Source organism: Mesoplodon densirostris, chromosome 1 (assembly GCF_025265405.1).
Source record: "Mesoplodon densirostris isolate mMesDen1 chromosome 1, mMesDen1 primary haplotype, whole genome shotgun sequence".
NCBI lineage: Eukaryota > Metazoa > Chordata > Mammalia > Artiodactyla > Ziphiidae > Mesoplodon > Mesoplodon densirostris.
In genome coordinates this window covers 32,025,039-32,037,662 of record NC_082661.1, presented here as the reverse complement: position 1 = coordinate 32,037,662, position 12,624 = coordinate 32,025,039, and the positions used below count along the sequence as shown (strand labels likewise).

Below are 12,624 nucleotides of genomic sequence, written 5' to 3'. Positions count from 1 at the left end.
CCCCTGAGAGGCCACCCACCAGCTAACTCCCTGGCCCTGACCTCAACCTGCAACACCACCTCCTTGTATCCCCCAATTCTGCTCACCACCCCCCACCCCTAGGCTGGACACCCCTCCCTGTGCCAGCCTGCAACTTGGGTCCGCCCTGTAAACACATGCAGGCAGGAATCAATCTTGGCCAATTTCCCTTTATGCCCTAGTGCTAAGCCCCGACAGAGGTTCTGTAGGTGTTAAATGAATGTCTGATGAATGAATGAATGAAGCCAAGCCTTATTAAGATGTGTGGAGTGGTAGTCAAATTTAAAAATTAAACACAGGGCTCCCCTGGTGGCACAGTGCTTAAGAATCCGCCTGCCAGTGCAGGGGACACGGGTTCGAGCCCTGGTCCGGGAAGATCCCACATGCCGCGGAGCAACTAAGCCCCTGTGCCACAGCTACTGAGCCTGCGCTCTAGAGCCCGCAAGCCGCAACTACTGAAGCCCACGCGCCTAGAGCCCGTGCTCCGCAACAAGAGAAGCCACCGCAATGAGAAACCCGCGCACCACAACCAGGAGTGGCCCCCGCTCGCCGCAGCTAGAGAAAGCCCAGTGCAGCAACGAAGACCCAACACAGCCAAAAATAATAAATAAATAAATTTATTTTAAAAAAATTTAAACAGAAACACATCTCAAAGCCTCGAGACTCAGAGCATCACTTACCAGCTGGCTGTTTAACCCAGGGCAGACGGTTCCACCTCTCTTATCTTCTCCTCATCTACAAAGCAGGGGCAAGTGCAATAGACTCTTATCCCCCTTATCTGGGGGATCCACCACCACAGATTCAACCAACCATAGATCAAAAATATTCCACACACAAAAAAAGATTCCAGAAAGTTCCAAAAACCAAACTTGAATTTGCCCTGCTCTGGCAACAATCCGCATATCATTTACACTGTATTTACAACTATTTATATAGTATTTACCTCTTATTAGGTATTATAAGTAATCTAGAGATTATTATAAGTATAGGAGAGGATGTGAGTAGGTTATATGCAAATAGTACGCCATTTTATATAAGGGACTTGAGCATCGGGAATTTTGGAACCTTATTTGGTGCTGGGTGGGTGGATGTCCAGGAACCAATCCCTCAGGGACCTGAGGGAGGACTGTAATGCCTTCCTCCCAGGACTGTTATGAGGAGTGAAAGAGTGACGTGGGTAAAGCATGTGGCTTGGAGCCTGGGTACAAAGTAAGGATTCTGAATGGTGACCACCAACACCATCACAACTCCCTCCTTGATGCTCTCCATCTCTGCTCTTTGACCTGTCATAGGTCCTCCCCTCCCCAACCCACCCAGGGCTCGGGCTCCTCTTTCCCACAGTCGCCTCCCACCCCCTCTCCCCTGAGTGGGACTCCAGTCCACCTGCCCCTCTGCAAACAATCTCTGAGCGGCTCCCCTTGGAGCTCCTGCGCTTGTTCTCTCCTCCCGCAAACTTCCTCACCACCCACTCGCTCCCGACCATCTGCTTCCGCCTTCCACTTCTCCCAGGAAAGCGTTCTGCCCATCTTTGCCAGTGACCCCCCAGTCGCAGTTCCAGAAGCATTCCCTGGCCCTCATCCTCAAACAGACTGGCTGCTCTCCACACTGCTAACCCTCCCCTCACCATCTCCAGACGCCTTCTTTGGCTTTAGTAGTAACTGCATCGCCCAGGTTGCAAACCACAAACGTCGGGCCAAGGCTCCCCTGTGGACGGGAGCTCCTCCTGCCCCTCCCCCAGCTGCTGCCCCTCCCCCAGCTCCTCCCTGGTGGCCCTCCCTTCCTGCTGCCCTCTTAATGTGGGTGGAAGCCAAAGGCAGTCCTCCTGCGTCTTCAAAGGACGTACTTTCTTCACCAGGAAACCCCAGCACCAAGCAGTGTTCCTCAGATTGTGTCCTGGGCACCTCCCACATCTGAATCACCTGAATGGCCTTTGCCAAAGACCTGCTGACTCAGCAACTCTGGAATGGGCCTGGGGATCTTCATTTTATACCAGCTTCCCAGGAGATTTTTATTCCCAGTGACGTCTCTGTCCCACTGCCCTCGTGGGTCCCACTACTTCCCCAGGACACCCTCCCAACTGTCTCTCCAGCCTGAACACTCAACAGAGGGACCATCCCCTATTCCTACCTCGAGGGTCATTTTTTCACGTGGCTGTTTATTGGTAATTCAAACAAAAGAGGCAGAAGCTAACTTCATGGCTTCTCCTCCAGGATCAGCCACCCTCCCAAGTTTACTCTGCAAGATCCTCCTCCCAGCCTCGGGCCACAGGGTCCCCTGTGACGTTCCCACTTGCTCCTTCTGCACCCTCTGCCTCCGTCCAGGCCTGCTTCCTCTCATGCCTTGGCCTCTGCTGTACCCTCCAAACTCTGTGAGGACTGTAACAGTTGCCTGCTGCTGTTATAACACATTGCCACATACTTAGTGGCTTAAAACAACACAAATTATCTTACGGTTCTGGAGATCAGAAGTCAGAAATCAGTCTTGCTGGGTTAAAGTCAAGACACTCCCAGGGCTGCATTCCTTTCTGGAGGCTCTAGGGGAGAATCCATCTCCTTGCCTCTTTCATCGAGAGGCCGCCTGCATTCTGTGGCTCGTGGCCCCTTCTTTTTTTTTTTTTTTTTTTTTGCGGTATGCGGGCCTCTCACTGTTGTGGCCTCCCCTGTTGCGGAGCACAGGCTCCGGACGCGCAGGTTCCGGACGCGCAGGCTCAGCGGCCATGGCTCACGGGCCCAGCCGCTCCGCGGCATATGGGATCCTCCCAGACCGGGGCACGAACCCGTATCCCCTGCATCGGCAGGCGGACTCTCAACCACTTGCGCCACCAGGGAGGCCCTCGTGGCCCCTTCTTGGCATCACTCCAATCTCTTGCTTCTGTCGTCATATTTCTTCTACTACTGACTCTGACCCTCCTGCCTCTCTCTCTCTAGGGACCCTTGTGATTACGTTGAGCCCACCCAGATAATCCAAAATCATCTCCCATTGCAAGATCCTTAACTTAATCACATCTGCGAAGTTTCTTTGGCCCTGTAAGGTAACATATTCATAGGTTCCAGGGATTAGGATGTGGACATCTTTGAGGACCATTATTCAGCCTATCACAATGATCATATTTTCTAAAGCAAGGATCAGAATCATGAAAAGTCTTACCACAGGTTTAAAAAAAAAACAAAACTCATTGAACACACATTTTTTTGAGCACCTACTATGTACGAGGCGATGGAAATACAAAGATACATGAGACACAGTCCCTGCCCTCAGGAAACTCAAAACCCAATGCACCCATCCAACAAACCACCTTCTTAAAAAGAAATAAGATTTTCTTCCCTACAGAAGAATTCCAATTAATAAATGTAGAACGAATGAGGGAAATAGAAAAGCAAAATTGGATAATAATGGTTGCAGGCAAGATCCATTAATGAATGCTAAAATTAGTAGGTGAGAATTTGAGGGCAAAAAGGATATTACATATTCTCAAAGTTATCTCCCCCCGCAAATATTTATTAATTGCAAATGGAAAGATAATGTTTATAGTGGAGAAACCTGGCAGACAACAACTTAACCAAGAGATCAAGGTCAACATCATCAGCAATGACACATATCAATGTCATCTACCCTCTGATAGGATGCTCTGGGAAGGGCACATCACCTCTGTGGCATTCTTGCCAAAAATGCATAACCTGAATCCAATCATGAAAAAACACCAGAGAAACACAAACCAAAGAGCAGTCTACAAAATAACTAACCAGCACTTTTTACAAATGTCAAGGTCACAAAGAACAAGGAAAGACTAAGGAACTGTCACAGGCTGAAGAAGACTAAGGAGAAATGACAATTAAATGCAATGTGGGATCCTGGATTGGGTCCTGTAATAGAAAAAGGACATTGGTGGAAAAAAAACTAGTGAAATGCAAATGAAGTCTATAGCTCAGCTAACAGTATTGTACCAATGTTTATTTCTTGGTTTTGATCATCGTGCTATGATTAAGAAAGATGTTAACATTAGGGGAAGCTGGGTGAAGGGTGTATGGGAATTCTCTCTGTACTATTTTTGCAACTTTTCTGTAAGTCTAAAATTGTTTTAAAATAAAAGATTTAAAAAAAATTTTTAAAGAACAAAAATACAGCAGTGATAGAAAAACTACTGTCAGAAATCACAGTCACCATAACCAACTGGTCTCCCCACCAACCAGTTGGTCTCTCCCTCCATTTATTGTCCATACCAAAGCCAGGAAACAGAATATCTTAAAACACCATTTTGCACTTGTTACTCTCCACTCAAAACCCCTGGAGGCAAGTGCTTAAAGGGTCTTGTCAACGGGACATGGGAGCACCTTGAAGAGGTCCCACTGGCCAAATGTGGGACACTCTGAACATCAAAATAATGTAGTAACATTATTACAAATTATAACCCAATGAATAAAATAATAATCCGCAAGTCCATGCTGTTACAAACAATCAGGCAAACAACAAACAGATGGAGGAGAAGGTAAAGTTCTTTCTTACGGTAGAACGCCAACTAATAAATAGAGAAGAAATGGTGGAGTTACAAATTTCTCATCAGTGGAACCAAAACTAGTGAATGAAAGTTTGATGAGTAGGATATTTACATGGCCTCGAAGTATCTCCCTGCAAGTCAATTATTAATAACAAAGGGGAAAATTGTAACTTTTCAGCGGAGAAGCCTGGCTGACACCAAATTACCAAGTAATCAAAGCTAAAATCACCAATATTGGGACAAACTGACGTCATGTGTCTTCTGACACGACCCACTGAGAAGGGCACAACGTTGCTTATTTAGCATTCCTGCCAAAAGTGCATAACCTGAACGCAATCATGAGAAAAAAGCAGATGAAGCCAAATTGAGGGACATTCTACAAAATAACTGGCCAGTATTCTTCAAAAATGTTAAGGTCAAGAAAAACAAAGAAAGGCTAAGGAACTGGTCCAAATTAACAGAGAATAAAGAGCCATGACAAGTAGATGCCATGTGTGATCCTGGACAGGATTCTGAACCTGAACAAAACAATAGCTACAAAAGACATTATTGGCACAATTGATGAAATTCTAAAATGAACCATGGAGTAGATAATAGTATTGTATCAACACTAAATTTTCTAATTTTCATAGCCTTATTGTCGTTAGAAAAATACACACCGAAGCATTTAGAGGAAAAAAGTTATGCCTCCAATCTATTCTTAAATGGTTCAGGAATAAAAGGTGTGTGTGCATGTGTGTGTGTATAATATATGATAAAGCAAAGATGGCAAAATATAAACAATTGAGTCTGAATAAAGGATATACTTTTGTTGCAACTTTTCTGTAAGTTTGAAATTATAACAAAATTTAAAATTACAGTGAACACAAGGAATCTTTTTGGGTGATGAAAATATTCTAAAATTGGACTGTGGTGATGTTTGCACAACTAGATTTGTTAAACATCGCTGAATAGTAAAAAAAATATTTAATATAAAATTTTACACACACACACACCCTCGGATGGCTCCCCATTCCCCAGCCACATGGCCTGAGCCTACCCGTTACTTTAATCTCCTCTCTCAGAACTCACCAGCACAAACGTTCACGCCACCAGCTAGATCTCCTTCCCAAATGTACGGCACTCACCTCTGGATGCCCCCAGATTCCCTTGCCCTGGCTTCACCACTCACTCACCTAATTCCTGCCCAACCTTCAAGGCCCAATTCAAATCCCACCTCCCAATCACTGTAGGGATACAACTCCTCCTCCATGTCTCACTCCCATCTCCTCATCTCTAACATTGATGGAGTACTTTCTACGTGCCAACGTTATTCTAACCATGCTACATGGACAATTTCATTTGAACTCACAGCCCTACAAGGTAAATGCTACGTTGCTCCCATTTTACAGATGAGGAAACTGAGTCACTCATGAGTCAGCCAAGATCTCTCAGGTGGTAGTTGATGAAGGCGGGATTCAAACCGGGCCATTCTCACAGCAAAGGCTGCGCTGGTAGCCGCTGTGCTCTACGTCCCTACGGGCATCCTTACACATTTGTTCTTTCGCAGACAGACCTTTCTCCCCACCAGGCCGCAAGCTCCCAGAGGAGCGAGTCCATACCCTGGACCTCTGCAGACACTCTGCACATGGCAGGTGCCCAACAGCTGTTTGTCCACGGCAGGCTGGGATCCAGAGAGAAGGGGAGGGAGTCTCGAGCTCAAAAAGAGGAGCCAATTCTCCACCCTGAGCACAGCCCAGCTCCCTGGCTACTGCCCAAGGCCCGGCCGTCATCTGCTCTGGGTAATAAGTATTTGTATGGCGATAATTACAGCATTTGGGAAGAAAATCCCATTAAGCAAGAGCCCTGCCGAGCTGCTAATGCCGGCACAGAACTCAGCCAGCAGCTCCGCCAAGCCCCTGTCTGCTCCCAATAACGCGGGGGCCGCCTGTCCCCGCCGCCCTTCAGCCGGCCCCCAAAGAGCACAGCCGCCCCTGCTGGCAGCCGCGGGCAGCCTGGGCCACCACAGCCAGCCCCCTGCCTCCGAGAGGGGGCACCGCGCAAGGGGCAGCTCGGTCTCCGTGTGCCCCAAGGTTCCCCGGGGCTCCAGAGCGCCCAGTGGCTGCCTGATGAGGGAATAGAGAGCAGGGCCGTGCTGGGATCCGGCCTTGAGTGGCGCCCAAGTTCCTTTCACAGCCCTGCAACTCTCTGTCACCGAATAACAATAATAATACTACCATTTACTGGGCACGTGCTGTGTGCCAGGTCCGGTGCAAAGTGCTTCTCTCAGCATCACCACATTTAATCCTTAGGACCACCCTCTGAAGCAGGTCCTGTCATCATCCCCATTTTATGGGCAAGGAAATGGGGGCCTGAGAAGTCACACTTTCCTCCAGAGCACTTATCCCAGTTTGCAATTACGTGATTCTCCTCCTATTGTGTCATTCATCTCCATCCCTCCTGCTGGACTAAACCTCGGAGAGAGAGGCGCGGTTTCCATTTCTGTCCGGGACTATTCAATCGGCACCATGCAGACCTTCAAGAGACAGCTATCTGTTGAATGAGTGATTTAAACCCCATACCTTGCCCAAGGTCCCCCCAGCTGCTGAATGGCAGAGAGGGGCTAAAAAGCCAAGCAGTCTGGCTCCAAGGCCATCCACCCTGCCGAGACTCCCCGCATGACACTGACCTGTGCCTTGTCTCCAAACCCTAAGGGATGCGGGACAGTCCAGGGAAGGAGCGTTCTGAGAGCCAGACCCCAGCTTGCAGTCGGGCCAACACTCAAATGCTTGCCCCCCACCGCTCTCTCTCCTGCCCCACCGGAACCCTCAAGCCTTTAGCCTGAGCTTCTCAAATAATAAAAATAAGAGTCACAAAGCATGTTCACACACATAGAATGAGTGAATCCTGGCAAAAACCCTATGAGGTAGTAGGTATCACTCTCCCCGGAGGCAGAACACCCACCATGTGCCAAACACGCCTGCAGGCCCTCTACATGCATGCACTCACTTAGTCCTCACCATCAACCTGCAACCGTCATCCCCTTTTACAGATGGGGAAACTGCATCTTAGGTCACATGGAGGGGCAGCACCGGGCCATACCACCAGTCACTCAGAGCCCAGCAATAAGCCCAGTGCACCTGCTACTGGAGACACGAGCTTCTCTAGGAGGCAACTCCCCCTGTATCACGTGGGTCTCTACTGCAGGAGCCCATCGAGTCCTGCTCAGAGAGCCCAGGCCGGCCAGGCCCCGGTGGCAGACGTGGCTTCTGTCTGGCCCTCTGACCCCTCTCACCGCAGCCACCATCCAATCATTGTTTGGAATTCCAACCAGGCTCCCAGACAATCAGCCTGGGGGTGCCCTGGGCAGCCTTCCTTGGTCAAAACCACCCACCCCCGTTGAACAGGGCCTCCAGACTCGGGGCTAAGCTGGGAGAAGGCATGGGCTTCCCAGGCCTCAGCAGTGGGCAGGGAGCTAGGGCAGTGGACAAACTGGCCAGGAGGCAAGGGGACATACCGAGGAAGGCAGGAGTGTAGGCCCCCATGGCCCAGAGAGCAGCAGAAAGTGCTGGACCTGGAGGCAAACAGAAGCCAGCAGGCCTCCCAGGGCCCTCTCTCCGTCCTCAGGCCTCTCTCCTCTCTGCATCCTACACCCACAAGGGGCATCCACGGCAAGCCTGGAATACAAGTGTCCAGGGTAGAGGGGAGAAGTGGTGTCCACACATACTGCACTCTCTCATCACACTCTCCTAAACACTCTAGTCCAAAAGATTTTTTAAATTAGAAAAAAAAAAAATCCAACTGAAAGGTCCTTGAGTGGAAGAAAAAAACGATAGTGGCCATGGCTGGGCCCCTCTGAGTCTGGGCCCTGCCAAGAGATAAGCCCCCAGGCCTCCTCTACCACACTCCCAACCTTGCCCTGGACTTCAGTTGTTCCACTGCAGTGAATTATTCAGCATCCCTTCTCCACCCGCCCAACAGCCCCACAGTCCCTCTGGCTGAACCAATTTCCTCAACAGCTCTGGAGCCTGCACAGCCTCTTCCCAGAAGTGCCTGTAGCAAACTAGTGACAATTTCTTCCCACTTGGGGAGATGGGCTGGACCCGGAGTTACGGAATATATCATCATAAAGTTGCTGGGCCTCACAGGCTGCCAGCGAAACTGCCCAGAAGACAAAAGGCGAACGAATGCACAGCTGCGGTCTATAAAAATTTCACAGCCTGGGAAGAAGCCACTGTTTCAGGCTCTGATACTGCACGACACCCATATTGATTAGAGACAGCATATGCCACAGTTATTTTGAGCCTGCCCAAGGCCTCTATTCAGGATGTTCTTTTCCTCTTCAAATGGCTCTTTCGCGGCCTGCCTCTTGAAAAGGCAGGCTCCCTCTGCTTTCTCCAGCCTTTCCCAATCCAAGAAGTTTTGCACACAGCAAAGGTCAGACCTGATGACTTACCCCTGGATCTGAACCCTGAAGTCTCTAAAGGAAAAAATCCAGATAGAGAAAGGCCTTCCTGACCCTTCCCAACCTTCCCAGTCTCAAATCCCATCACATCCCACTCCACAGCATGTTTCAGCCCCGGGGCAAAGCTGGTCCGTTCTCCCAGCAGGCCGGCCACACTCCCATCTTCAAGCTTTTTGCTCCTGCATGCCCTGTCTGGGCTGCCTGCCCTCTCTACTTGGCAAAATCCAACCCAACCACTGTTGAGTCCCAAAGTACCTTCATAAAATGGTAGGTATTGAAGCTCCTTCACCCCAGAAAAGGGCTTCTAATCCCAAAGCTTCCTCCCCACAGCCCCATTACACTGCCAGAGCTTACAGTTAGGTGCCCCTGCCCAGTCCTCTCAACTGTACATCCCTTGAGGGCAGGGACTTGCTCACTCCCAGATGGAGCCTCAGCACCCAGGGCAGTTATGGGTTCCACAAACACTTGCTGAATTACGTAACAAGACTCTTCTCCTGATCCTATTATAATAATGGCTCTCACTTAGCAAGCATCATAATGTACCAAGAACTTCCCATACATTCCCTTCAGTCCTCACAAGAACCAGAGACCTTACGTATCAGCAGCCTCATTTTCCTGATAGAAAGCAACTAAGGCTCAGAGAAGTTAAGTCACTTGCCCAAGGTCACACAGCAAATAACTGACTTTATACCAGGAAATTTCACTTCCATCTCACTCTGATTACAAAAGAGCTCAAGAGTTCATCAAAGTCAAAACAGACACTACCCTCAAAACTAAAGGTGGAGAGAGAGCAAGAAATGAAATGACTTCAAAATTCAGATCCAAAAGCAAAGGAGAGGGGCTAAAATTCTCAGACCAAGGCCACTACCAGGGTAACAGCTGCAGGAGAAATGCCCCGAGGACAAGGCAAAGGAACAGAGATGAGGTCCAGAGGGAACATGGAGGGTGACGCTGCAGCCTCAGGCGTCCTTTAGACAGATTTCTGACCCTCCGTCCCTCTCCAGGGCCACACAGGATCCCCAAGGAATCTCTGTTTGTTCCAACCTCTCCCCATGCAGTGCCACAACACACACACACAGACACACACACACACACACACACACACACTCTGATTCCCATCTAGATTGCATCTAGATTGCAAACTCCCTGAAACCTCCACAGGAATTTTTCAGTCTCAGCCAAGAAGAGCCTGGGGCAAATGTGCTAATTGCTGACCTTGGTACGGAGTTTGATCCAGGAGACAGTTCTTCCCAGGGTCAGATTTCTGCCTCTGACCAGCTTAGAGTCATGAAAATGTGCTCAAAAGTTCTCGAAATCTGTACGCCTTTCCTGAGAGCCACTGCAGGGACCCAGGAGTGTGAGAAGAAGGAGAAGGCAGATTTCAAAGGGGCCAGCAGCCTCCTCCGAAGTCCAGCTCAAAAATCCCCCAAGGCAGCCACCTCCGCAAGCGGCACAAAGGCCCTTCATGAGGGACTTCCCTAGCAGCGCAGTGGTTAAGAATCCGCCTGCCAATGCAGGGGACACGGGTTCAAGCCCTGGTCCGGGAAGATCCCACGTGCCGCGGAGCAACTGAGCCCATGAGCCACAACTACTGAGCCTGCGTTCTAGAGCCTGTGAGCCACAACTAACGAAGCCCATGTGCCTAGAGCCCGTGCTCCGCAACAAGAGAAGCCACCACCATGAGAAGCCCGTGTACCACAACGAAGAGTAGCCCCTGCTCGCCATAACTAGAGAAAGCCCGCACGCAGCAACGAAGACCCAATGCAGCCAAAAAATAAATTAATAAATAATAAAAAATTTTAAATAAAAAAATAAAAGGCCCTGCATGAGACCAAAAATCTACACACACAGCCCATGTACATGGGCTCTCCCAGGCTCACACTACTGAGGTGACACCAGATACCAGGAATTCATGCAGACACACATTCTGCAAGAGAATCTGGGAAAACAAATTATATATGTCTATAAACACACACACATGCTAATCCCACCCCCCACACACACACACACATTCTACAAAGCTTGGTGAGTCTAGAAAGGGCCAAGTTTTCTCAAGAATTTAGAAGTGAGCGACAACAGGGTAAGAGAAATGGTGGTTTTTATGACTTATCATGGTCAATATCTTTAACCTCGTATCTCCCACTCCAAGCTCCTGACCTCTCAGCATTATTCATGGGCTCCTTGTCCAGGTCATATCTACCCCTCTCTGGGTGCTGAATGTAACATATCCCAAGGCTCAAACCCAAATCCCTCAGGTCCACTGTCTGCCTGGGTTGGGGATGGCTGGATGTGCAGTGGGGGACAAATGCCTCACATCTGGAAGGAAAAAATTCTTAAGGCTCTGGGGCAAACAATGGGGAGAAAGGGGGACACTAGGACCTTCAACTCCATCCCATCCTGCTGCCCATCCCCAGCCTACAAGCCCTCAGAGCCCAAATGCACACCTCCCACTCAGAACACAGCCCAAGCCCCAAGTACCCAGAAGGAGACACGGTGCCTGGTGAGTGTGAGCTTCCCTCCTGGGTGCCAGGAAGGCTTTCTGGCACCAATTCCCAGGCACCCTGGAGAAATAAAGTGCTGGCACAGTGGGAAGGCCTGCCGTGCTGAGCGCAGGGTGCAGGTGTGAGGATGGGAGCTGGCAGCCCCGGGAGGGCCCTCTGAATCCCAGGAAAGGGAAACATTGGCGCTCCTGGCTCGGGAAGGACCCTAGCAAGCACTGACTCATTTATTGGCTGCAGAGCCCAGGCCCCTACGGTCCTGTCCCCACCTTTAGCCCTGAATTGCACCGGGGTGGGAGGGCAACCTCGAGGCTCCCAGCGGGCTGCGGATGAGGGCCATACTCACAGGCGCTCCGTGTTCCGTGGAATGTTCTTGGGGACTGCCTGCAGCCCCGTGCCGTGGCAGTCCACCGTGGTGCCGGTGCAGGTGCAGAGGGCGGGGCACGCCGTGGCACCCAGGCGCCACGCGGCTGCCCACAGCAGCAGCCAGAGCTCGGGCCGGACAAGCCCCGCCGAGGGCCCCCTCCAGGGCGTCAGCGCCATGGTGCCCTCACCACGTCCCGCTTGCGTGCCAGACGGCGGCAGCCGCTTACCATCCCCGTCCGGGGTGGCCTCCAGGTGCAGTCTCGGGGCAGAGCCACCGAAGAGACCGCGGGTTTGTACGCTGCGCCCTTGCGGGCTGGGTGGCACCTTGCTCCTCCGAGCGACGGCGCCTGTGCGCGGACGAAGGGAGGGCGCCTCGGGCGGAGGGCGCTCGGCTCCTCTCCGGTTTCTCGCGGGCTGCGTCTCCCTCCCTCTCTCCAGCTCCCAACTGACTGCTGCGAGGAGGAAAATGGGCAGGCCCGCGCGCGCACGCACCCCGCGCGCACGCACACACACACACACACACACACACACACTCACACTCACACCCGCACGCTCGCTCCCACCCAGCAGTCATCCATCAATCGAAAAGCACACAACCCGAGCCAGACTCCTCCCCCCCTCCCCGCCCCCGCCTCCCGACGACCACTCGGCTGCCGCCGCTAGCCGCGTACACTTTCAAAGGTGGAACCTCCGAGAGCGGGCAGGGGCTGCGGGGGGAGGGGAGCCCACAGTTGGACCCGTCAGGTCGCGACCCTCTCCAGCTCTCCCTACACACACACACACACACACACACACACACACAC

At 51.0% G+C, this 12,624-nt stretch overlaps 1 protein-coding gene across 1 annotated transcript in view; it reads right to left on the bottom strand.

The window, feature by feature from the left end:
• The window catches only part of SLIT1 (slit guidance ligand 1), a 173,466-nt gene extending 161,071 nt beyond the window's left edge, over positions 1-12,395 (bottom strand). Inside the window, exon 1 of the mRNA XM_060101471.1 lies at positions 11,802-12,395. Within this exon, the coding sequence (XP_059957454.1) occupies positions 11,802-11,998 (197 nt within the window). The 5' untranslated portion in view covers positions 11,999-12,395. The remainder of the gene's footprint in view (positions 1-11,801) is intronic.
• Positions 12,396-12,624: the final 229 nt, after the last annotated feature.